This window comes from Vanacampus margaritifer, chromosome 19 (genome assembly GCF_051991255.1).
Source record: "Vanacampus margaritifer isolate UIUO_Vmar chromosome 19, RoL_Vmar_1.0, whole genome shotgun sequence".
In the NCBI taxonomy this organism is placed as follows: domain Eukaryota; kingdom Metazoa; phylum Chordata; class Actinopteri; order Syngnathiformes; family Syngnathidae; genus Vanacampus; species Vanacampus margaritifer.
In genome coordinates, this window is record NC_135450.1 from 3,903,687 (window position 1) to 3,930,768 (window position 27,082).

At 37.7% G+C, this 27,082-nt stretch overlaps 1 protein-coding gene across 1 annotated transcript in view; it reads left to right on the forward strand.

Annotated features, from left to right (window-relative positions):
- The window catches only part of ptchd4 (patched domain containing 4), a 40,243-nt gene extending 19,641 nt beyond the window's left edge, over positions 1-20,602 (forward strand). Inside the window, exon 3 of the mRNA XM_077552116.1 lies at positions 18,516-20,602. Coding sequence (XP_077408242.1) covers positions 18,516-20,185 — 1,670 coding nt within the window. The 3' untranslated portion in view covers positions 20,186-20,602. The remainder of the gene's footprint in view (positions 1-18,515) is intronic.
- The last annotated feature ends 6,480 nt before the right edge of the window (positions 20,603-27,082 follow it).

Consider the following 27,082-nt stretch of genomic DNA (forward strand, 5'->3'; position numbering starts at 1 on the left):
GGAATGTTTTTGGGACACAACACAGGGAGACATTTCAGTTAGTCCTCATAGTTGTGTGAGTCATTTGTGCTTGCACAAGAACATTTTTGTTTGTACGGATATTTTTTCGTACGTGAAAGATTTTAGTTTGTACTTAAATAATTTTTTGGTAGAGCTCAGTATTATTCATTTGGCAGCCTTCTCGAGTCAACATGTCATCATTATCGCTCTTTTTTTTGTGCGTGGGCATGTGTTTGTATGTGAGTGTGTGTGTGTGCGTGCGTGCGTGTGAGTTTGTGCTCTTTAATTCACCTGTAACCTGTTAAAAATCAAAAACCCTTCACCTTAACCGGATACTTCAGAGTCCTGCCAGAGTCGTGAAGCTGTCAGGAGACCAGAGGAAGGATCAAAGGAAAGAACGATGAAACAAAGAGAAATCCAGCACCAACCAGACACCACCTACCACTGACAGTTACAAAACCAGAATTTTTCACCAACCTTCAGAAACATCTCAATTCCAACAGATTAGCTAGACCTCAAGAGAACAGAGGAAAGACTAAAGGAAGGAAGAAAAAAGGATAGATTAAGCAGAGTGAAATCCACAAACACCAGCCTCCACTGATTCCGTGACCAGTTGGAGAAGCAAATTTTGAAACATATTTTTTTGTAATTGAAGAAATGTTTTTTTGTATGCGTAAAACATGCTGGTGTTACGGGTGGCTGAGGGTGGGGGTGGGTGGCTGGGCGTGGGGGAGTGTGTCTGGGGATTTTGGGGCCGGCAGGGGCTGGGTTGTAGTGGGTGGTGGTTGTGGGTGGGGTGCCTGGTGGGCCTGCCGTGCCCCGTTCTGCTGCGTTGGGCTTGGTGAGCGGGCCGTGTTGAGGTGGGGGGCGCTCCGGGCTCCTGGGTTTGCTCTCCGGCCGGTGGCCCCCGCGGGCCCCGGGGGTTGTGCCCTGGCGCTGTCGCAGCCTGGGGGGTCGTGGAGGGTTGTGCTTGCCCTGTCCTGGTCAGGGTCGACGGCTCCCTTCTTTGGTGGAGGTTTTCATGCATGCCAGATCCACCACACCAGCATCTACCAAAATTTAAACACAATCTGTTTCTTCCTCTAGTCGCTGAATCAGTGGAGGCTGATGTCTGTGGATCTCACTCTGCTTCATCTAGCCTTCCTTCCTTTCTTAAGTCTTTCCTTTGGTCTCTTGAGGTCTCTCTAATTTGTTGGAATTTAGATGTTTCTGGGGTTGGTGAAAGATTCTGGTTTGTAACCCTGTGCGTAGTAGGTGGTGTCTGGTCGGTGCTGGATTTCACTTTTCTTTCTTTTTTTTGATCCTTACTCGGATCTCCTGACAACTTCACGACTCTAGCGGGATTCTGGAGTCTTCGGTTTAGGTGAAGGGTATGTGATTTTTCATAGGTTTCAGGTAAATTAATGAGCACAAACTCACACGCACGTACATATGCACACACACACAAAAGAGAGAGCAATGATAGCATGTTGAATCAGTAAGATTACCAAATGAACAATTCTGAGCTCTCTCTAAAAAGAAAAAGAAAAAAAAGAGACACACCTGGGGAAGGGAAGACAAACACAGGTGGACGTGGTTAGACATAACGAGACAAGGGAAGAAACCAGGAACACAAGACAAAAAACACTAACCACAGACAAAAACAACAAGAACACCCATAACAAATAAAAATTTAACCTCCCACAGAACCGAAACATGACAATGCATTCGTTTGTGAATAATGTTTTGTATTTGCAAAACACACTGAGTTTGTTTTTGAATTGCTCGGTGTGAGTAAATCCCATTTTCTTTGTTTGTGTTTCTCTGGCAATGAGAGCGCCACTGCCACCTACTGTAGTGTATGTACAATTGCACTTTATTTTAGTACGGAAACGCATTGAGGCCTTAAACCGCTCGAAGAGACAAGATATTTGAAACAACCGTTTTATCTACATGCACAAAGTTAGCCGTATGATTTTTCAGGAATATAAATTGAATGTGCTTAGTTCATGATCTCTACACAAAATAACTATCCAGGAGATACTGACTGAGACTGTGTAATCGGAAGGTAAATTAGGACAGACAGGCACAAAAGGGAATGTGATAGAAGTGTTTTCCCTACAATTGTTTAGTAAGTCTAACCATCTTTAGCCAAATGCCCCTAAGTCCAACAATTTGTAATTTGATGACGCAGGGTTTGGGAAAATATACGGTACCCTTCATTCAATCAAGACCTTTGCATACTGTATATTGATCTTGTATCTCTGATACATTATGGCAGGGGGGTCCAGAACTATTCCTCCAAGGGCCTTATACAGAGAAATTGAACAATGCAAGGGCCACTTTGCATTGTTTAGTTTAATGATACACGCTAAAAACAATTCATCAAGCTATCAGTCAACTTTGTGACTATACTGTATTAGTTACTTTGACTTATCTGTTAATTAAAGTGGATAAAGCAAATATTTTCGGCTTTTTCATGATTTAGTGGTAGCCTATAACCGTGTATCCTTCTTGAATAGATCCAACCCTGCCCTGAGCAGAACCAAAACAAGAGCAATCAGTATTAAGCTGACAATCTTTAAAGCAGTGTTTGCTTGAGGATCATAATTATTCAATAATGTGAGATGTTCACAAATCAGACCTTGACACACAGAGCACAAACTGGAGGAAATCATTTCTGCTTCTGAAACTCAATCTTTATTTATGAGGCCTTACATATACGGTAGCTATGTTACTATTTTACTTTTTACTGTAAATATTGTTTTTGCATATCTAGAACAGCTCTGTATAAAAACTAGTTCATTAGTAGTAAGTAGCATTGTGGGCTATGGATGGCGGGCCCCCAAATTGTATGTAGACATACATACCTAAATAATTGAAAGAACCGAAATATACACTTCTCTCTTCTCTTCTTTTCCTCTTTGTCAAAATAAAATGAATGGAGTGGCAAGTGTCATTTTGTTCTGCATGCAACCAGTCATCTGTTTTTGGTACCTAATTCTCTACCGTGTCTAACATCCAAACTATACCAACAGTGACGTTTCTTGTGTTGAGCATGTATAACACACAGCCTACAATTTCGTATCAGTAGCAAACTGTTGTTATTCACAGCTTATCATATTTGCAATGCTCACACCTACATCACAGAAATAGTCCAATTTTTATGGCACATTGGCACAACATATTTCTGTTTACAGAAAAACACTCAATTACAACAGAAGCACTTCCTTAGATTTGGAGTCTTGCTGGGTTTAGTACGTGTTTTGCAATATTTCTCCCCAGGTGCAACACAAAGTCATTTAATGCATCTCAAGTTCTCTGTTCAGGCCTCCGAAGTATATTGTGACTGTTTCTTCTTATTTATTACTTATGTTTTGTTATTATCAGTTAGAGTAAAGCAAATACTAATAAGGTAGCCATTAAAATTTGTTTATGTGGTGCAGTCTTGGCATTCAACTTCTTTGACTTTTTCTTCAGCCTTATGAGCTGTGTATTACTTGTGTGTATTTCTACAAGGCTTCGCAATAAGCTCAACATTGATTTGTCTGGCAAAATCTCACTATAAATACTGTTCATTTTCAGTGATCCCTTTTTTCCAGCTACTAAAAAGTATGAAGGGAGGATTAGTATAGTGCAATGAGTGCATGATCAAAAAACATTAATGCGGCGTATATTTGGTTTAAGAATATGAGCTGTGGGAGTAATGTGTCTGCTTGTCACATGTACACTTTGCTGAAAGTGTTGCCAAACTCATTCAGTCATGTGCTCAGCCATACCTGAATGAAGGTATTGAGAGAGGAATGTGTATTAATGTGGAACAAAAAGGAGAGAATTTTGTAAAATACTGTATCCAATATGTAAATGAGACGTTCTCCAATTTTATTTTATTTTTTTTTTGGAAACGGGTGGAGGAAAGCCTTGGCCAGCTGTGGTGAAAGTTTCAAGCAGATCTAGTTAGCCTAATGACTATTTTTGGCCCCTAGATGGCAGCAATGACTCTCTTTTGACAAGATTGGGTAGGCGTCAGTAGAAGACGTGAGGCGGAGCTAGAGGGGACAATGGCTGGGGAAGGGAAGAGAACATGGCGACAGGTTGCAAGCAGCTCACGCTTGAGCAGTTTTTTTCAAAGACGAAAAGCATCGACCAACGCTAAAGAACACATTGATAACGACGATGATCATCATCGATGATGATGATGGTGACTCCGAGGTTGACGCTGAAGTTGCAAGCGTTGACGCGGCGGCTATGACGACGTCATAAAGGTTCACCGGCTAGCGATGCTAACACCGGAAAACGCGGAGCACAACCGAGCACGCTCAGGCGGACGTTCAATCGGACGACGAAGAGTGCCCCGAGTCCAATGCATATTCATCGGAGTAGTGGGTACAGTCAGCTACTTGCTATTCCCCGGAAAAAAAGGCCGTCATGAAAGTGTAACATCTGCATGCGAAAGGAGCCATCGCAAGTGAAACTAATCTGTTTTGCAAATCCTGCTGCGTCTCCTTGCACGCATGGGAGCGTTACAAAAAGAAAAACAGTATTTGAAACATCCACATAATTGTAAATAGTACCACAGTTGCACACATTTGTAAATAGTTTGCGAAATTGTTTTGTCAAATTGTTACACTGTTGAATGGAAATAAACGTATTTTGCAACCAAAAAACACTTTTTCATTGTTGGTGATAGCGTTTTACAGAAGTAAAGCACTATTTAGTTGTTTGTGGCATCATTCATGGACAAAAAGAAGTGTACAATTCACTAGAGTGCATGAAATAACATAGTTTCACAAAAAGCTCTTTTTCTCCGCTTTTTGTTTCAAAACAGAGCATTTTGGTGAAACTAACCATTTTCTATTGTTGATTACTGAAGAACGGAATAAGGTAGAAACATACTTTCTTTTCTGATGAAAGATGAGAGTTCAATCTTTCATTTGGTAGTATATGTGTTTCCATAGTCCAAACACAACATTTTCTGTGGACCTTGAAAGATCAGTCAAAATGCTTAAATCGGCTGGCACTGGCGACATCCCGTTTCTGAAAACGTCTGGCAGTCAAAGAGTTAAATGACTATGGATACGATGGATAATTAAATATTCAAAAAATGTCCAAATTTGTAAGTTGTCAGAAAAAGAGAGACGAAGGGTAGATGAAAAAAAATAAAATTAAAATTAAAAAAAAAATCTAAGAAGTAACCATAAACTGTCCATAAAGGAAGAGGAAAAGAAAAGAAAAAAGAAAAAAATATATAGTGTACACAAATTAGCCACACACAAAAAAAGTCCGAAAATTTATTTTGGGAAAAAGGCAGAAAAGAAAATAATCATAAAATGCCCAAAAACAAAAAAAGAAAGGCAGAAAATTACCATACAACATCTATGGAATTGTAAAAAAAAAATGTCCGAAAATTCATTTTTTTTAAAGACAAAAAGAAAACAAAAGAAGAAAATGTATACAATATTGTTTAAAAAAAGGTCAGATAATTATTATTTTTTTAAAGGCAGAAAAGAAAACCCCGAAATTACCATAAAATATCCACAAAATTGCCAAAAATTATCAGAAAATTGATAACAAAAAGGTAGAAACAAATGTTAACAAATAGCCATTAGATGTCCAAAAAAGGAGTAAGAGAAACAGAAAATGGCCATAATATCTTCATAAAGAATGTCAGAAATTTGACAAAGGCAAAAAAGTCTAAAAATGTATGAAAAACAAAGTCTTCAAAATTACACACACCAAAAAATATTTTGCAGCTCTAATTCTCAGTACATTAGACTAACACTGCTTCATTCATCACAATGTTCAAAGTAAAGGTTTTGCGGTTCCAGACAAGATTTTTTGTAGTGCTGTCAAAGTTAACTTTTTAAAGCTTTAACTCTAGAGTTAAAGCTTTAACAGCAGTTACTTGCAGAGTTAAAGCTTTAACTTTGACAGCACTTTTTTTTTTTTTTTTTTTACAGTAAAGGTTGCAGACCTCTGTCCTGGAGGAAAAAAATTCAACATTAACCTCCATGGTTGACATTAGGCGGCCGCAAGGTCAAACACTGTGGTGGATTGACCAGTGTATGTGTGTGTTTGTGTATTTTTAGCTCATGTAAAAATTTATATTGACGACGCCATCCTACACGAAATTTGCATTTGGTTTTGAAATGCTTGGGAGTTTCTACAAAAACTAATTGAAACCGTTTATTCTTGATTTCTGAACAAAGCTAAAATGGTGTTAGAAGTAAGAATTGTATAGCGCCACCTATGGATGCACTTATAGATGAACACAAATAATGTTTTTAAAAACGCACCTCCTGCACCCACTCACTGAAAAAAAAAAGAGGCCATGCTGAGTGTTTACTGGTACATATTAAATAGGGTGCATTTCAAGGTGCTCTACAACTTTGTCTCATTCACCTTTTCACACAAATAATTCATACACAGATGGTTACGAATGTGATGCAAGGTTCCATCCAGCACATCTAGTGATTAGGGGTTCAGTTGGTTATTCAAGGACACCGTTTCTAAATCAAGCCTATAGTTCCAAGCCACTCAACTTAATGAAGGATTTTGCAAGGATTTTATGGCCGTCTGTCGATGGATGTTGTTACAGTGATCAGCATCACAACTTTTAGTTCAATGAGTCCAATTGTAATTTGAGAATGGCGTACTGAGTACTTGCCGGTTTTGTGTTGAGTGGTCTCAATTGTCATGGATGGATAAGAATATACTGTGACACACAGAATCATCCATTGGTTGCCGTCTGAATTGAATTGAATTAAATGTATTTATTTGAAAGGGACAAATGTAATGTGACCAAGTTAGTTAAGTCAAGCTCATTTTCATTGGCAGTCATGTAAAATGAGTCATTAAAATCACAAATCAATTTCCAACAATATACATTAATAGTACACGAGTACATCTCCTGTACAGTTAATAGTGCTAACTAATCTCTCTCATTCAACGAGAGCAGTTTTGGTCCAACTTCCGCCACTGTTTCAGTTTTTTATTGAAGACACTTTTATTTGTCTCCAATTTAAGTTCAACGGGGAGAGCATTCCATAGATTAGTTAGTTCCCTGATAGCAGAAGCGAGACTGTCCAAAAGTTGTCCTAAACTTCGGGAGCTCACAGTCCCTACTTATTGAGGCTCTGGTGGTCAGTCGAAGCTCAATTTAGATTTGACTTAACCTTTTTGCAAACGTAGTTTACATGATTTTGAAACTTCAGATGTTTATCCCAAACAACACTCAGATATTTTGTTTCATGTACCTCAATAATTGGTTCATGCTCTAAAGCAGGGGTGTTCAAGTTTGGTCTTCAAGAGCCCCTATCCAGCCTGTTTTCCATGTTTCCCTCCTGCAGCACAGCTGAATCTAATGATCAACTAATCAGCAAGCTTTGCAGAAGCCTGATAACGATCCTGATGATGAATCAGGTGTGTTAGTGGAGAGAAACATGGAAAACAGGCTGGATAGGGGCTCTCGAGGACCGAACTTGAGCACCCCTGCTCTAAATAAACCTCAAAGGCACCATTTGAAGATCTCTTACTGATAGAGAAACACATTGCAAATGTTTTTTTTTTTTACGTTTAAAGTTAGACGGGATTGTTCAAGCCATTGTGAGATGTTGCGTAAGGCATGAATTACAGTGTTGTCCGCATAAAGCTGGCAGTTAACACTCCTGCAACAGTCTGGAAGGTCGTTTATGTACATTGTGAACAATAAAGGACCCAAAATGGAAACTTAAGGCACTCCCAGATAATTTGAAAGTAGAATAGACCTGACGTCTCCCACCTTAACACACTGTTATCTACCTTCCAGGTAGGACTTGATCCACATAAGAGCTGGAGGTGACATTTTAAATTGCTGCAATTTTTGGTCCACAGTGTCAAAGGCCTTTTTTTTTTTTAGCTCCTACTACATTACCTTTGTCCAAAGAACATTTTTTTTGTTCCAGTAGGTAAATGTTGGCAGTTTCTGTACTGTAATTAGTAATTAAAAGTTCTGCCACCATTTTCTCCAGTACTTTTGATACTACCGGAAGGATGGCAATAGGCCTGTAGTTACTGGCTTGGTCCTTGATTTGAAAACTGGTGTAATTGCAGCAATTTTTCAGCTCTGTGGAAAGGTTTATAACATGAGTAATAGGATTTAGTGAGGTATTTAAGTGCATTTTTACTAACTCTAAATTTAGGTTATGATAATCTTTTGACAGAGAATTTTTTAGACTTACAATAATTTTCCTAATTTTGTCGTGTGAGACTTCTTTAATTTGGAAAAAGTTACTACTGTTGAACTGAACTTCACTTTGAGATGATGGCATACTCTTGAAATTATTTACTAAGTCCTGGACTGATTCCACAAAGAATGTTAAATTTATTTGCAATTGACTGATTATCATTAATGCTAATACCATCAATTTTAAGAAATCTTATAATTTGATTTTTTATTTTTATTTTTTTACTTGAATTATTCAGTTTTTTTGTGTGATGCCATAATTTGGATGTGTTGCCATTAGCTTCTCTAATCGTTTTTGTAAATAGTTCGTTTTTGCTTTGCGCAGCTCACTTATTTCTGAGGCCGGTATAGATTAGATGATCAAAATTGTCCCTGGTTTGTAGGTTCGCGCCTTTTTATAAGACGCCAAATGTTACTTTTGAACCATAGAAGAGAGTACTTTTTAGGTCTGGTAGTCCAAGACTTTGTATACTTGTTTATTAGATCATTTAATGTATTGATGAATTTGGTTGCACTCTCTGTTGTTAATCTACAAATGAATCATGTTTTGACCATAGAGTAGAGGAAGTTCTTCAACACATTGGGAAGAATAATAAATAAATAAAAAATGTCGTGATTGAACAGCAAAAGAAGAATGATGCTGTTTTGTCTTCATCTTCAATATGAGCTGACTTCAGAGTGAAATATTGACACAAAGCATATAAAAATAGCCCAGTGGAGCTAAATATACATTTGTAATAAGTTTGATTGGCAATGATTATTCCTGACCCTTTAAAAATGCAACACTTTGTCACTCCTAGATGCTATTTTTAGCGATATTCAACCCTTTTGAGACCTCACTTCCTGCAGCATGTGCCATTAATAATAAATAATCCTCAACACACCTTTTTATTGACTCCCGTAGTTGAAGGTACTGCAGCGTTCATCTTGATGTAGGATATTCACACAAAAGCAAACGGGACATTTCCATTTAGAAGCATATATAACACTTGCTTATTGTTTTATTGTGACTATGAAAAAAACGATCGCTTGTGGTATAAATCCTTAATAAAAGGTAGGGATGAGCGTGTATCGATACCAGGTATCAGATTGGGATGATACATGGCCTTGTTTTTAAGGTACCGGTGCTCGATCAGGAACTAGAAATTATAAAAAATTCAAAATTGCCATTAATTTAATGCAATTTTGAGGAAAAATACTACAGTATATTAGGATACAGGTAGTTCTTAACTCACAAACACAATGAATTCCAAGAGGCAATAAGTCAAAATTTGTTAGTAAGTCGAGACACATTAAATTTTGTTTCAAAATAAAATTTTATTACATTTAAAAAAAATAGAAATATAATTATAAACAATAAATACTGTATAGATAGTAGAGTATGTAGTCCATACAAAAATTCATTACATTAATTGATTAAATTAAATAACATTTTTAATACAGTATACCATAATAAAAAATAAATACTCTTTACATAGACGGTAGAGGAAGAAGAGGTGGATGAAAAGGTTATTGAGTGGAGAGTTCAAGTGAGACTGCTTAGATGGAAGACATTATGACGAACAACATCAGCCATCTTCTCACCACTGTCCAACTTTTTAATAAAGACAACCTTTGTTTCCATGGAGATTGCCTGGTGATTCAAGCCACAAACACTACCATCACTTGCCTTGCGTTTTTTTTTTTTGCTCCCTCCACCACTTTCATTATCTTCTGCTTGCTAGCTATACTGAATAAAGTTTTCTTGCACAGAAATGTGTGGATTACCAAAGGTACACAGTAAAATCGCCAGTGTTAGATTAACACAGAGAGTATTAAATCTAACACTAGAAAAGAGTTTATATATGTCCACACTGAGTGTAAATCTTACACTTTGCAAAGTGTTACTTTTTTCACTCTTAACCAGTGTTAGTCCAGCACTCTATAGTGTTAAAAATGTACACTAGTAAACACTGAGTAGTGTTGAAAGTACTCTACAGTAGTGTCAGTGTTAAACTTTTAATTATGCCAAATGACACTTAACTCTGGTGTTTAAACAATTATGAGTGTATTGCACTAGTGTCAGTATTACAAATTTAACTCAAACTACACTTTACTCTGTACTGTAAAGGGTACTTCATTTATGTTGCATTTTTCCTCCTTACAAGGCCCTCAAAGCGCTTTACATGTTGACTACTGATGACACGGCATCAGGGGCAATTGGGGGCTCAGTCATCAGAAACGGGATGGATCGCTATTGAAATGTTGGCACTGCGCTGAAAATTTAGAAAGTTTCTCCGGCACGGTGCCGGATTTCCGGCGCCAGAGCCAATAGCGCAATGACAAATACAGCGAAGTAAACAGTTTCCCCATACCAAGTAATATAAGAGTCATAGTAAGTGGAAATATATTTTTAATGTCTTCTGTATTCATAATTATTCGTTCACCATGTGAAAATATTATTTTTATCCAAATACCTGATTATTCAATAGAATTTTCCATAGGATATTTTAATACCCAAATATTCCATAGCTGCAACACTAGAGTGGACTGCAACCCGCAGTGCTATTCTATACTATACATAATATAAATGAATAATGAAAGAGATGACCTGACACTTGGGGAGGACTGGCAATCGGGAAATTTCATAAGTTTCCCAAATGCCCAGTACATCGATGGACACTAATCGAATAGTAATTAATGGCTTGATGTCGGTCGAACCACGTTGGACACTGCTCCATTGCTCCCCAGGAAAAGTTCAGGCTGAGGATTTTTTTTTCACTTTAAGCCCTTCACTCAAGGAAGTGCTATTCAGGTTACACCCAACATCCACCCCAACACTCAAGGAAAATTACTCTGACAGTGTAACTTTTTATCCTAACAGTGTTAAAATGACACTGTTTACTGCTTATTTGATCGAACACTGGAAATGACACCGACCGATTTGCTGTGTACTGTACGTGCTGAAATGCTCACAGACACAAGAGCCAGAATTAACTGAAAGAGAGAGAGAGAGAGAGAGAGAGAAGGTTGTAATGCTCAATTAAGATTTTTTTGGTGAAATCTGTTTTTGTGTGTGCGTGTGTGCGTGTATTCATTCACATTACATATTCATTGCGACCTCAATCTGTCTTATATGTGAACTAAACGCGTCCCCAAAATGACCCGCATGCGCAGAAGAATAGACGACTTCACTCACAGCATCGTGTGTACCACAAGGTGCAAAGAAACCGAATACAGTTCCGGAAGTAAACATAATCAAAACGTGTACAAGCTTATCTTTTATATTATCTCATATCTACAGAGGAGCAATACAGGAGGTGGGTGTGTTTATTTATTTATTTATTTATTTATTTATTTATTTATTTATTTATTTATTATTGTTTGCATCTGTGTTGTCACTGCCTGGTGTTGGTTCTTGTGGAGGTATGTGCATAGTGGACGCCGGCACTAGTTACTCCAGGCTGGAAAAGGTGTGTGTCTTTGCAATGTTGACATTGAACTGGTCGATCTCGGGAGGTTGGCTGCATGAAAAACAAGTCATAAAAGGTTGGGCAGCCCTGCTTGTAAGGAATCAATCAAATCCATGAGCTTGAATAAAAAGTTATTTTATTATGGTTCAATTGTGATAATAGACCCTCATCTCTCAATGACAGTTGTTAATTAAACTATAATAATTTTTTGAAACAGTTTTCGTCATTTTAAAACCTGTTGCAGATTCAAAGTATCCATCAACGCTGGAAATAAATTAAGAACACTCACAAAACATTTCTTTTTAGGTGTGAAAGACTCAATAAGTGAGACTTTGACTGCCACGGTTATTGGACTTTTTAGTCAGGATTACATCACGAGAACTGAAACAAAATAGTGTATAAGCCTGCAAAATGTAGGTATGTATCAGTTGACAGTAAACAATACAGACATTAATTGCATGTCATACTCTTTAATAGTCAAAATCAGCGGGTGTGAATATATATATATATATAACACATCACAACAGCTCGATTACCTTTATACTGTTTTTGCCTTTACTTTGTACCCTTGTTTCTTTTTGTGTCACACTTACACATTTGCAGTTTTACAGTGATATATCCATGATATAGATTTTTTTTTTCAGAGAATATCAGTGCAATTGTACAGTTGTTGTGCCACAAGGTGCAAAGAAACCGAATACAGTTTGTTTTGCTTAGCTTTTTGGGTAAGAGTTTTGACAAGCACCGACAGAAGAAGATGACAAAGACAGACACATCAAGTTGGATACAACAGAATGGAGGCAAAATGTGCTCACGGTAATAACAGTCTCAGGTATTCAGCAGGTATCGTCTATCAAGGATAGTTAGAAATAACCATTTTCTATACTCAGCCTAAACCTTTTTGACGAGACTAGCTGAAATGTCACAACATACAAAAACAAACTCTATTTTGCTAACGTCACTCAATGTGCTTTGCATACCATAATTAGTATGAAGTTACATAGTAGTTACGCAGTTATAAAACTATTTAAAAGCAAAGTAAAGAAATGAAAAATTGCTTACTAAAAGAGCATACACAAGATTTTCAAAAACATGGTTTTAAAAATACTTGAAAAGACTTAAATCATAATTGAAGGCAGGTAAAGTTTTTGCACATTTAAAAGTTGGTCCATTGTGATAAAAGGCCAGAGGAATGGCATTCATAAGAAGCGTTCTCTCCCAAATATTGATTTTTATTTGAAGATTGATTTTGTCCTCCCAAGCGTTCGTCCTCACTTTCACTTTCCTTGTGTGCTTTTATTGAGTTTCGATCTTGTCTGCAGTCCAACATCCCCCTTGCAATATTGTCTGGGCTGTCATTCCTGCAGTCATCCTGATTGGAAGACTGTATGGTGGGTGGGAGGAGCTGACACGCTCTCTTGCCATGTGATGGATGTGTTTTTGGGGTGTGAGAGCCACAAAGGTTTCAGTGAAGTGATTTAGTTTAATGACTCTGTGGCATTTTGGTGTGGGCCAAGGGAGGACGGCAGGGCAAATGCAGCCAAGGCTTCCATTATCAGAGTGCCGTGATCAGGCTGTGGGATTATTGAACACATGTGCGCGCACACACAACTCGTCTCAAGATAAAATAGCCTGGTAGACAGCCGTTGACAAAGTGCCCTCCTACAATCCATTGAGCCCTGAACCTGCGAGTGGGACAGGCTTGAGATACAATGCCTCGTGTCTCTGCGTCCTTTCATACTGAGCTATAGTTTCTTATCTTTCTCTCACTCTTTAGCCAAGCCGGCTTGCTGACTAACTGCTGCAGAGGCTGCCAGACAGCACAGGCTGTCCCTTGCACAAGGGAAAGGGGGGGAGGTGATAGGGCTTTGCAGCTGGGTATGAAGGCCATTATTAGTCACTTCATCACGACGCAGGGAACAAACAAAGCAATTGTGCGACTAAATTGCTGAACAAATTCCGAACTCTTTTGAAAGCAGTTTCAACATCAGTCAATAGCACGATATTTAATTTGGCAAGTAAACTCTGTATTCTAGTTCAAGAAAGATTTCTTGATGAAATACTACAGACATCAACTTCAGTAGCTGCTTTCAGGAAGCCAATCCATACAGTTTAAAAGGTCCGTTTATGTGTTCACTGCATTCAGTTCTTCAGCATCAGCGAAGACCATGTTCCTCTCTATAAATGCCACAAAATTCTCCACGACCAATGGTAGACAGACTTGAGTGTAGTAGCCATCTCGATATATGATAGTAAATTATGGATTTAACAAAAATGAGGTTAAGATCGAAATGAGCCCTATAAAGCCAAACGTATCATATAAAGTACACGACATTTTGAGCCCTCTATTTCATGAGTATAATGTTTTCTTCCCCCATTAAAACATTATGATGTATATGATTTGACACATGCATTGCACGGACAATCCGTTAGAGGGCAGTATCACCCAGCTGACATCACAAGATCGCCCCAATTGACAAAGGAGAGACAACTATGCTTATTAATAGTGCAAAATGTTCTTTCTTATTTTTGGAAATACTAATCTGCTTGCTATGTCTGTTTATTATTATATTTTTGACAGTTATAAATGTATGAATTTAAATCATTTTGACCGGATGTATCAAATCTGACACAAATCAAAAGTAATATGTGGAAATTATATATTTTTTAAATGTGTGTTCAAAAGGACCAATAAATACTCGATTTACAAAGAATCAGAATTTTCTCTCATATATTTCATGGTTCAGGCTAAGTAACACTAACACCAGGCTCATGTAGTGTGTATGTTTTATAAGATAGAGATAGGAATAGGGTTAACCCTAACACTAACCCCCTGAAAAAATTCTCACCACTTCCCTCATTGAGTGTCCAGACTGGACATAACCCAAACCTCTACCTCTATCCGGGTTAGAAAGTTGATGTCCTATCTTCTTGTTTTGAGAACATTACTAACAAGAACATTGCTACAGGCCCACATGGTCGATGTTGACGTGAGCTAGTTAGCTTAGAAGGTTCAAGTATGGAATGAGAGCTGGACAAGGCCGATTTTTGGAATTTTGCAAGTTTGTTTGCATTCAACTCGAGAAATGCAAGGCATACCTCTTTGTTACGTCCACATTTTAACTTTGCAAATGTCCAAGCTTCAATATAATATATGGCATGTTACCATTTATAAAAGATGTAAATTATTGTAACTGAAAAATCTGGGGCCTCATTCATAAAACGTACAAAAGTACTTACAAACGAAACCCAAACTTAACGTATGCAGAAAAAAATTTAGATTTATAAAACCATGCGTAGACACATACGCACACCTGCACGCAATTTCCCTTCATAAATGCCACACGTCCCAACCGGTGTGTGCAGCTGATTCAACGCCATTCCCCGCCCTAAGTCTGCCTATTTCCCTCCATATTAGGAAATGCAAATCTACTCATTAATGGATTTGCGTATTCATAAGCAGCACGCGACGGCGATCATCAAATCAAAACAATAAATGGCGGACAGGGAAAGGTAAGAAAGAAGGCTAACTTCACCATGATGTAGGCTAAATTGAATTTTTGTGAGAATAATAATAATAAAAAAATATTTGAAAAAAATACAAAGATGTACATTGTGAAACCCTCATTGCAGAGTTCGAGTCACGGAAAGCCGTGATTATTGGCCGCAGGGTGCACAGTTGCAAAAAAGAAGAAAAAAAAAAGGGGAAAAAAAAGGAAATATAATAATAATATGGTATGTTACAAAGGTGAGCATAAAGAAATAATTTCACTAATCTTATTGTCTTTACTTAATGCACTATAGGGAAATTGAGTTGTCACTGCAGAGGCAAAAATTAGGTGATCAATAGGCCGCCCCATTATTGTTATTATTGTAAGTATCTATTATTATTACCAATGTGTTGCTTACGGATCTTCATTGAACATCACCACGGCTGTGTGGACTGCTTATGACAGACTTTATTGACGCAGTACTTTCCTTTATTTATTTATTTGCAGGACAACGCGTCAAGCTTCATAGCAAAGAGGTTTGTACCTGACTGTATTCTAGCTCATTTATATCCCTATGGTCTTGTGTCAATATAAGAGTTTTATGTAGCCTTTTATGCTGCAATAACATTTGTGCCGATGGGCGGGTGAAATTACTGTAGGCGCGTAAATTGTTGCGCGACGCGATAATGTAATGCGTGCAGTATTTGTCCACATTAGTTGTCATTAATATGATTTATTGCATGAGGCTTTTTCAAGATAGGTGATCAATGAGAGAAGACGAGCGTTTAAAATGTTTAATTAAGTTCATTCATGTGCTTTCTGCTCCGAGGCGTACTCGTGTCATCGGAGCAGGTCTGGAGCAAAACAAACATTAATGTGACCCAACATCCAGCATACACGGCGTTTGAGGAATCGAAATGCACCACAAAGCTGTTTGTGTCACTGTTTTCCCATGTCTTCAGAATGTGCAGATTGCGTACGGTAGGTCCAGACTTGACGTGGCGGCGCGTAAAGTTTCACGTTCAGTTTGTTTTCTATAAATACCAACTTTGGCGGAAAAATGTTTGTACGCAAAGTTTTGGCCTCATTTTAATTATACGCAAGCTTTATAAATGAGGCCCCAGGTGTTGGATGCTATGTCACTCTTGGTTATTTATTGTAATTAATAAAAAAAAAATAGAGGATACAAAAAAGATACAATTGACAAATTCCCATATACTTACATTACATGTCCTCAAAGCTGCTCTATATAGATATTTGCACAAAAATATCTTTACATTAGCCTTTTTATTTGACCATTTATGACACCTTGGCTGTTCACAATAGGTACTCCTGCAAGCATCTGGCCAAAAGTTTTCAGACTTGATTCAGGTTCGAATTTCCCACCCTCTGTCTGCGGATTTGACGTCATGTGCGCGATGTGTACGTGAAGAAAAAAGTGTGTAGTTTCATTTTTTGACCACAGGTGGCAGTAGCGAATGGAAATGGAATTGTCTGTGTTCAGTAGCTTTAACTAATACAATTAAGAAATTAGTGATAAAAAATACATCTTTCACAAAGGTTTGAACATTTTTTTCAAGACATATATGAATGATCTTGGCCATCTAGCCATCCATTTATCTTTTTTTAATATAAAATATGGGACTTAAATATAAAAATGTTCCCACCCGTGCTATATTATAAGCAGGTGTATATTGTTTTAATGTGCTGTAGGCCATATAATTAATTGCTGAACCTCAGCTTATACTCACTGTCCCACCTTATTTTACTTCACTTTCCTTCCCAAGCCTTTGTCATCTTGCAGCCATTCTGGTTGTGCATCATTCAACATTCATAGATTCAGAAAATTTCCAGTGAGCTTCAAAGCTGATTAGCATTGAGCAGCAGCTTGCCTCGCAGGCATATATTCTGCTCCTCATTTTGTTTCAGCTGCTTCTCTTGTTTGCCACAACCCGTTTCTCCAGCCACACGGGCCAGACAACCAACTGCACATTTTTATGTTTACCAGCCCTATAATGTGTTAATACATGGAAGCTATTTCCGCTTAAAACTGTACAACCGTTGAGACTGTGAGATTCCGCAGTTCCACAATATTATGATCCGTTTTCTAAAGCAATATATACGATACAAAGATTGAAGATGCTTTTTTGTCATATGCAGAGTAAAAACAGTAGCACATCTGACTTTACTAGTCCCCATCCCCTTATTCAAAGTATATTAGACACATATTAAATAACAATTGTAAATAAAGGAAGACCAATACCAAAGGAAAGGGGGGCTATGCAATGTACGTCATCTAAACTAGTTTCTTGACTCGTACCCAAAATCTGCGATTACAGTTCGATTAACATTTAACCACTAAATACAAATCAATTTGTATGAGTTCTAATTGTACACGTCATAGTCCAAAAAGATGGAAAAAAGAAAAAAAAACTAATTTAATCATAATGGTAAGTGCTAAATAGACTGCACTTACACCACATGTTATCTAAATTGCTTTAGTAAGCCTTATATTAACTTTTTTGAAAACATATCATGTGTACTAAGACGGTATGTAGCCAATGAGGTAATGTAGCTTTTCCTTATATATATATATATATATATATATATATATATATATATCAAGCAGGAGCCGTAGAATGAGAAATATATATATATATAATTTTTATATACTGTAACTTGCTTTAACCTCCAGGGTGCTTTGATAAAGTTTTAAATCCATCTGTGTCATCCATACATTGTGTGTGTTTCGTACCAGCTAGCTAGTGCTAAGCTAACTAAGGAGAGTTTGCCTTTCTGGTCCAGCATCCAAGTTTGCAAACTCCCTTTGTTCTACAATGGAGTCAGAGGCCAATAGCACACTTAAATCAGAAAATTCTAATTAGGCATTCATTTTTAATGGCCAATTCTCATCTCGGCCACAATGACAAATTTCCAAAAGCACCGTGTATTCAAGTTTGACAGTTATAGTAGTATAGGAAGTGTAGTCCAAGTATTGCAGATTGTAAAGGTATTGCACAGTGTAAACATATAAGTGAGATGGATTACAAAAGAAAAATATTGCACAGTGTGGTTGACAGATTGTGATGTCATTTGTTCAGCAGTATGATGATGTTTGGGTAGAAGCTATCTTTCAAGTCAATGGAGCAATGATGATGACATGTCAAATCGGCAAAATTACCGAATGAACAATACTGAGCTCTCAGAAAAAAATAAAATAAAAAATAAAGCTATCTTTCAAGTCTTCTGGCTGTGACATTGCTTTAGCATCTGCCAGATGGGAGAAGTTTGAAAAGTGTGACTGATAATGTTCTGTTCAGTCTTGACCACTCTAATGACGTACTGGTCTCTCGTTCATGTGTTCTACAGGTCACGGAACCAAAGGTGTATTCGAGCTGCTGGCAGGCTGGAGGAGAACAAGGGAAAACCTGCCTTTTAAGGAGCGCGTCGCCGATGCTTTCGCCGATGTGATGGTGTGCTACACAATGACCAGCTCGCTCTACATCATCACATTTGGCATGGGAGCAAGCCCTTTTACCAATATTGAGTCTGTGAAGATTTTCTGCCAGAGCATGTGCGTCGCCATCCTGGTCAACTACTTCTACGTTTTCTCATTCTACGGCTCCTGCTTGGTGTTCGCTGGACAACTGGAGCAGAACCGCTACCACAGTGTTTTCTGTTGTAAAATTCCCTCAGTGGAGTATTTGGACCGGCAGCCCACTTGGTTCAAAACCATGATGAGTGATGGTCATGACCTCTCTACGCACCATGATAGTGTCCCTTACCAGAACCACTTCATCCAGCACTTCCTTCGTGAACACTACACCGAGTGGATTACCAATACCTATGTCAAGCCCTTTGTGGTTATTCTCTATCTCATCTATGCTTCGTTCTCATTCATGGGATGTTTACAAATCAGTGATGGTTCAAACATTGTAAACCTTCTGGCGAGTAACTCTCCGAGCGTTTCATATGCGCTGACTCAGCAGAAATACTTCAGCAATTACAGTCCTGTGATTGGTTTTTACATTTATGAGCCCATTGAGTATTGGAACTCCACAGTACAGGAGCATTTGAAGACACTTAGTCACGGCTTCAACAAGATCTCTTGGATTGACAACTTCTTCCACTACCTGCGTGTGGTGAACGTCAGCGCGTCAACCAAGAGTGACTTCATCAATATCCTCAAAGGCTCATTCCTGCGAAGCCCTGAGTACGAGCATTTCACAGAGGACATCATATTCTCTAAAAACCGTGACACCCATGAGTACGATATCATTGCCTCGCGCATGTATTTGGTGGCACGGACCACAGAAAAGAAGCGTGAGGAGGTGGTGGAGCTTCTAGAGAAGCTGCGCCCACTGATGCTGATAAACAGCATCAAATTCATTGCCTTCAATCCCACGTTTGTGTTCATGGACCGCTACAGTTCCTCTGTCATCTCTCCAATCCTAACCTCAGGCTTTAGTGTACTCACCATTCTTATCCTTACTTTCTTCCTTGTCATTAACCCCTTAGGGAACTTTTGGCTCATCCTCACGGTTACGTCAGTGGAGCTGGGCGTCTTAGGTTTGATGACTCTTTGGAGTGTCGGTATGGACAGCATCTCAATCCTGTGCCTTATTTATACCCTAAACTTCGCCATGGATCACTGTGCGCCACACTTGTACACTTTTGTGCTGGCCTCCGAGCACACAAGGACACAGTGCATCAAGTTGGCACTGGAGGAGCACGGTGCGGCCATTCTGCAGAACACATCTTGCTTTGTGATTGGGATCATACCTTTAGTGTTTGTGCCTTCCAATCTGACCTACACGCTGTTCAAATGCTCGCTCCTCACGGCCGGCTGCACCGTGCTCCACTGCTTCGTCATCCTGCCCGTCTTCCTTACCTTCTTCCCGCCGTCTAAGAAGAGACACAAGAAAAAGAAACGGGCTAAGCGGAAAGAAAGGGAGCGGGAGCGGGAGAGGGAAAGAGAACGGGAGGAGATCGAGTGCATAGACGTTCGAGAGAATCCTGATCATGTGACAAATGTCTGAGTAGTTTTACTGTCATTTTCGCAGTGAATATTAGTTGAATTACGCAACGTAATTAGACAACAGGGCAGTGAAGATGTCTGTCACCTGTGTGGCGATATCGCCGCTAAGCAGTCCATAGTAGAGCGCAGTCTCATTGGCCAAACTTTCAGTACATTGCAAGTCCTGACAGTGTCAACCACAAGCATATTCATAGTTCTACTACTAGGTACAGTATATGTGAAACTAGGTTACCAGAACTGTATGCTAATTATAAATATATACTTGATTGCTCTATTGAAATAGTAAAAGTCAGATCTCCTGCAGCTCTTACCTACAAGAGTGAGATGTCAAGCAGTCTGTTAAGCCAAGATAGCGCAAACAGGCTAGTGGAAATGTAATCCTTAGGAAACTACAAATAAAACAAGGGTGGTTGATCCATTTAAGCACGTGAAGCTGTGTTTAATACACAATAAGTGAAAATGACATAAGTTGATTTGTCTGTGCCTGTCAACTGATGACTTGCCTGTGTTGCATCAACTGAAAAGTTTGGGGTACTAACGCCAAGTTCACACTGACTGCGTAACGGATGCGGAACGGCATCTGTACGGACGCCGCAAGAAAAAGAAAGCATTTGAGTGCGTGTGTCAATTCCCACCAGGTGCAGATGCGGGGCTGCGCAAGGTTTCTATTTTTTCCGGTTTCCACATGCAAATTTTCATGAAGCTAGAGAAATCACATAAGCCGGAAAGGAAGTCAGGCGTCTTCATCAAGATAGATCCGGTATATTTCCTTTGCAAACTCGTTTTTTTTATTTTTTTTTTTTTATTTTTTTTTATTTTATTTATTTATTTATTTATTTTTAGGGAAGGGGGAGCTAGCTAACTGGCTTGATAAGAGTTGGACATTTAAAAGACAAAAAACTAGCTCAAAATAAACAAAATCTAGTACTTACCAATCAATGGTAGAAGAGCAATGGTAGAAGTCCCAGAAATAATGTCCAAAAAGCATATCGATGTGAACGACAGGCAAGCGTGGCTATTGTTTACAATTAGCGCTATATATACACAGTTGTTTTCGTGTGAACTCAACTCTTCAGCATGAACCCGTGATCTTGTGGTGTCACGTGTGCCTTTTTTCGGTGTGAATTGCACACCGTACGGATGCCGTACAGAAACCGCTCCGTATCCGTATTCTAGTCATTGTGAACTCTGCGTAACAGTGGCCTCCATATGCTAATAACACAAAGCTTCATGGCTTACGATAGATACCAGAAAACCAAATCTCTTCCACAACTTTTATTAACAGTTTTTTGACAAGTTATTAGGCGTGCCTACATTTGAAAAACTTATTTACATTTTACTTTTGCAGAATACCATTGTAAAGTTGCCCTATTGCCAGGCCTTATCAAAGTCAGATAATTGACTATGTTTACAACAAGTTCATCATCCTTTTAAAACCTGAACATTGCCATTAATACATTTGGGTTTTGAAATGTCATGTTAAAGCGCAAAAACCCAAATAAGACCCCTGATTTACCCCTTTTGTAATCCAAATTCTTCGTCATATAAACACGTTTCGAGGTACCTCGACTGAACGAAGCATTGGCATCTTGTTTTTTTGAGTACAGAAAGTACTTTTATGTGCTACCTACCGGAAAAAATAGAAGCAGAGATAAACAAAAAAAGGGTGAAAAGTTTAACGCAGCGCAGCAATACACTTTTGGAGCCAGGAGGTGAGTGATATGAAAATAATTTATTATATCGACGGTCAAAAATTAAAATCGGAAATGACTTCTGTTAGTGTCACTAAGGCGTCCATGCATCACAGTTTTGACGAGTGCTTATTACATTACCATATATAGTCTACTCAACAAATCTTTCAGAAAACAGAATTTTGCCCTTAACCCAAATATTGATGATATGTAAACATACTCACTGTTGCATTCCAATCCTTGGAGCAGACACCATCTCTTTCGCTGCCAATTAGTATAGACTTTTCCCATGCTGATAAAATGTCATGTCAAGAAACATAACGTTACGACAGAGTCTTCCAAACACAAAGATACAGCACTGCATGGATTCTGTTTCTTGGATTTTGTGTCACACGCTTTCCTGGCCGAGTTCTAGGCAGAGTTCAGCCACAAAATCATGTTGACCAGTCATGCCTGTTAGGCTATTTGAATGACGGACTGGATAGAGAACTAAAACAGGAAGTCAAAACAAAACAGCACTCCACTCCCCAAGTATTAGTACAGTGAGTTCATTGCTTTCTTCGTCATCACAAGATGAATATTAGACGAGAGCAAGTTCGATTTAGCTTCTTTTTTTTGAGGGGGGGGGGGGGTATTACTGTACAACTTTGGTTTGAATCCACATCTTTTTCATGTGACTTCTTTTCTCCCCACTCTTCCATCATCGTCACAATGACGTGAGTGAGGTTTTTTTTTTTTTTTGCTTTGCATTAGCATGTATTAGTGCACTACTGGGTATGAGTGACATGTTTCACTACAGTTCTTTGCTCACACAACAGTGCAATCTTGTTATTATTGTATCAAAAGCAAAAAAGCTGAAATGTTGATCTCTTTTCTCACATTTTATTTTGACATCAAACCCAAGTGTTTTAGTCTCCAGTAAAAATTAAAGGATTGGGTTTACTGTTCCAATATTTTTGGAGGGGAGTGTACAATGATTAGCAGGCAAGATGTTTCATTTCTCTGTATTAAATATAAAATAAATGTTGAGGAGAAAACACTCAATACCTTATCACAAACTTGATTCGAAAAATATATAAAGCCACACATTGCCAAATCAATAATTCAGTTGTAAAATAAAGATGCCAATTATCCTCCCCACCCACAACATATTTCATTAAAATAAATAAATACATTGTTTCTTATGAATTGGCTCGTGAATGTATGTTTCACCATTGAAGGACTTTTTTATTTCCTTAAATATTTTCTCAATTGACGTCTTGAGGTCACAGCTGGATGGTTTATAAAATATTTATTAGAAACACATTACGTATAGCCAAATCACTGCATGTGCATTTAATGCTTTATTCATCAAATACTTAACTTAATTACCACAGTGTTTTCTTCAACATTTAAACTTTTTTGTATAAGTAGCACACAAATATTTTAGCGGGAGGCAAATTTATTTTTAGTCAGTTAAGGTTTGGTGAAGTTTTGGACAAAGGACTTGCAGTGACTTGTACCAATTTAAATTAGATTTGCTAATTGACTCTGCTTCATTAAAGTTTGCTGTGCATTTTACCTAAGTAAACATAAACTAGCTCTTAGTTTGGACCAATAAAACTGAAACAACTATCAACTATATACACTATGACATTATTAATGAAACCATTGTGAGTGTGACTTACAATGACTGAACTTATTTATATGGCCCTGAAAAGGAATTGTTTTTTCCCCCTGAAATTTTAAGTAACTGATGATACTCAGCAGTTAGAAAAGTTGTGTCACAAATTATGCAGCAGGCTTTAGAAAAGCAGTGCCAATAAGGTCATGTCTTTGAATCTTATGATAAACTACAATTATGGAGATTTCCATTGCACAAAATTACTTCCAAATATATATGTTAAAAAATAAATTCATTTATTTAATAAATACATACATTAATAAATAATGATAATAACCTGGCCATGTTTCTTACTTTCACTGATTGAAAATAATTACTCACAATTAATTTGCAATTAACAATTTTTGTTTAACAAACAATGGATTTCAGAATTGTATAGTAATAATAATAATAAAAATAGTCATTTGATTGGAGTCACATACAATTTTACAAATGTTGTACCCTCTTCTGAGGTTCCCAGCAGACAGTTGTAGCATTTTAGCCTCTTTTGTGTAAATGTTGACTTTCCAAGCTTGTTTCCGGTAGCCCAGTATGTTCTAAAATTAGACAGCCAAGCAACAAACTGCCTAAATACGCATTTACGCGCTAAGATTCTAGACAATAGACAAGCTTAGACTCCATCTAAAACTTAATTTGTCTAGTATTCTGACAAATTATTTGCTGTGTCACTATTGTATTATGCTTACCCCCACGACCACCAAAATCAGGTAATGCAAAGTTATAAATACAATTTCCTCACAAATGGTCTTGATGGTCCATGAAACTGATGAGGAAATGATGTAATTTAAAGTTTTTGTTAACATGTATAGGCCTATAGGTAAGGTTCCTCAATATAGCCTGCTAGAGAAGATGCATAAAACAAGATACAGGGAACAAAACACAGCTTTGATTGCTCAATTGCAAAAGTGTGGCTGCATTTGTTTTTTGCTTTTGTTTTATTTAATTGTTTACTGTTTACTTGTATTTCCACTGTGATGGACTAGTAAGCTACCTCCTCAATACTCTTTTAATTTGCAATTAATAGTGGCATAAAATAATATTGGAATCAAAATGCAGGCAAGGAACTTCACAGTTTCTTGAAGATGAGGAATGTGAAAGGTTGTCTTAAGTTACGCTGGTTTAGTAAATAAATAATTCTGCATGTTTGCCACATCAATGTTAGCTCCTCATCTGAGTCTCATTGAAAGAAAAATTGACTCTTATTATTTAGATCTCCCACTATGAATTTTGGGAACAATTATTACCATATTTTTCAGACCATAAGGAGTGCTTAAAATCATTTAATTAAAAAAAGAAAAAGAAAGAAAATTGACAGTGCGCCTTATGTATGTTTATTGCTTTTGAACTGTCAACCAATACAGCATTGAGTTTTAGCCAAAGTAATAACACAACTGGCGGATATAGCAATGTTCAAACCTTTTTTTTCTATAAACTGGTACGCCTTACATATGTTTTTTTAAGGGGAAGTGTAGTCAAACACCCCTCTCCCCCCCATTTTTTTTTTTAAATCTTGACAATAATATGTTCTATGCAACCCCACTAAATATAGTAGTCTGGTTAATATTGCGTTAGTTGAATCTAATTTAAGCAGCAAAATCCAGCCATTTTGATCCATCTCAGGGGGCGGCCATTTTGGTGTGGTGAGCTGCGATTGGTCGTTGCTCGAGCCCTAAGTAACTGTGATGTAATCTTCCGTCGGCAGCAAGTGGCAAAATGGCCGCCATCTGAGATGGATAAAAAACGGCTGGATTTTGTTTCATAACTCATATTCCACAAATGTCATATTAATCAGAATGTTATGTTTAGACTAGTGAGGTTACATATAACATATTATTGTCAAGAAATGTTTAAGGTTGACTTCCACTTTAAAGGCCCGTTCATTAATATTGCGCATAATCATACAATGCACCTGATCGTCCAAAAAAAGACGGTAATGTACGTACTAGTTATAATTCTGTCAAATGTATGTCAGACACTCATGGTAGAATTACAACTTTTTTTTCAGGTTTCGTCATGAAGGAGCTTTCCTTGCAGTGTTGATGACAAACAGAATGGTTCACACATAGGCAGTCATCTATGCGTGCGTGTGTGTGTGCGCGTGTGTGTGTGTTCTGCTCATGATGGATCAACATTGCACGGGACTGTGTGAAATATGTGACGGTATAGAAAGTTGTCTGTAAATTTAACAACTATAGGTTTCTAGTTACAAATGACAGCTCGGCAATGGAAAAGGTTCTTCTGACAAGTCAGTGTTGAATTCTCACTTCTACCTGTCATCAGTCAAACTTTGCCCCGAGCAGTAGCAGCAGTTGAACGGCACTTGATGGACGACATGTCATATATGTATAGCAAGAAGGCATGAAGTGTTTGGGAAAAAAAGTGGGAAGGTGATGACAAATTGACTGTGTTTGCATGGCACTGCATTGTATGTATGCATGTATGGAACTTGTTTTATATTCTTTGCAAAATCTTTTCTGATGTATGTATGTTCTTTCGATGCATATTGTGTAACACCATGAGCTGCGAAAATATGAAAATGAGTCATGTATGATCCTAAACAAAAGCCAGAGGATATTACATGTGTAAAATAAATGTACTATACTATTTTGTATATTTTCTAAGAAAATATATACTATAGAAAGATTTTTGACATGATTTTCTTAAAAAAAAGAAAATGGGAGAAAAGATGATCACAGTAGACCAGTAATAAACAGTGGAATGTTACCAGTTACTAGATCTTATTCCTTGCACATATTGTCAATGTTGTTCATTCACATTTAAATAGGACACAATGGCCAACATTTTGTTTGTTTGCGTGTATTGACTCCATTTTGTCCTCTATCTGGGCTTATTTTCCCAACCAAAGGAATTACAGTACAGCGTAACAGTGAGAATTCGACAACCCAAACAAAATAAAAAACAAAATGGCAAACAAGGCACAAGGAAAACTCAACATACAAAATTTATAATGTCCAAAAAGTCAAATTTATCCTACTTAGATTGTCCCAGTTGCAACCTCAAAGCTTTCCTGTGTGTAACCAACAAAGATGGCTGATCAGGATAAATTGTTTTGATTTATTTTCTTTATCAAAACAAATTTGACCCCAGCAAACCTGCCTTCATAATTTGCTTGAACTCATTCAAACCCAAAAACATGTAAATTAAAGTTTTTATACTTTGCCCTTCACTCCCCAAAACGTATTTATACGTTGTTGTTGTTTTTTTTAAATTGTTTTTTAAGCAAGAGCATACATAAGGCTTTGATGCAGCTTCTGGCATGAAGAGGTTGCTTAAAGCAATGGTAGTTATTACAAAATACGACCAGCAAGTGGCAGCAGAGTATAAAAGATCAGTCAGGGCCATGTTGCAACAAGTTGCCAGGTTTTCACCAGGTTTGTGTATATTGATGAAAACTTAGCTATATTTTAATGCTAATTGCTTCAAAACGGAAACAGATACAAATTTTTTCCTGATGAAAGAAGAGACTCATCTTTGTTTTGGTGGTCCATGTTTTAATAGCAATAGAACACAATATTCTGTTGGC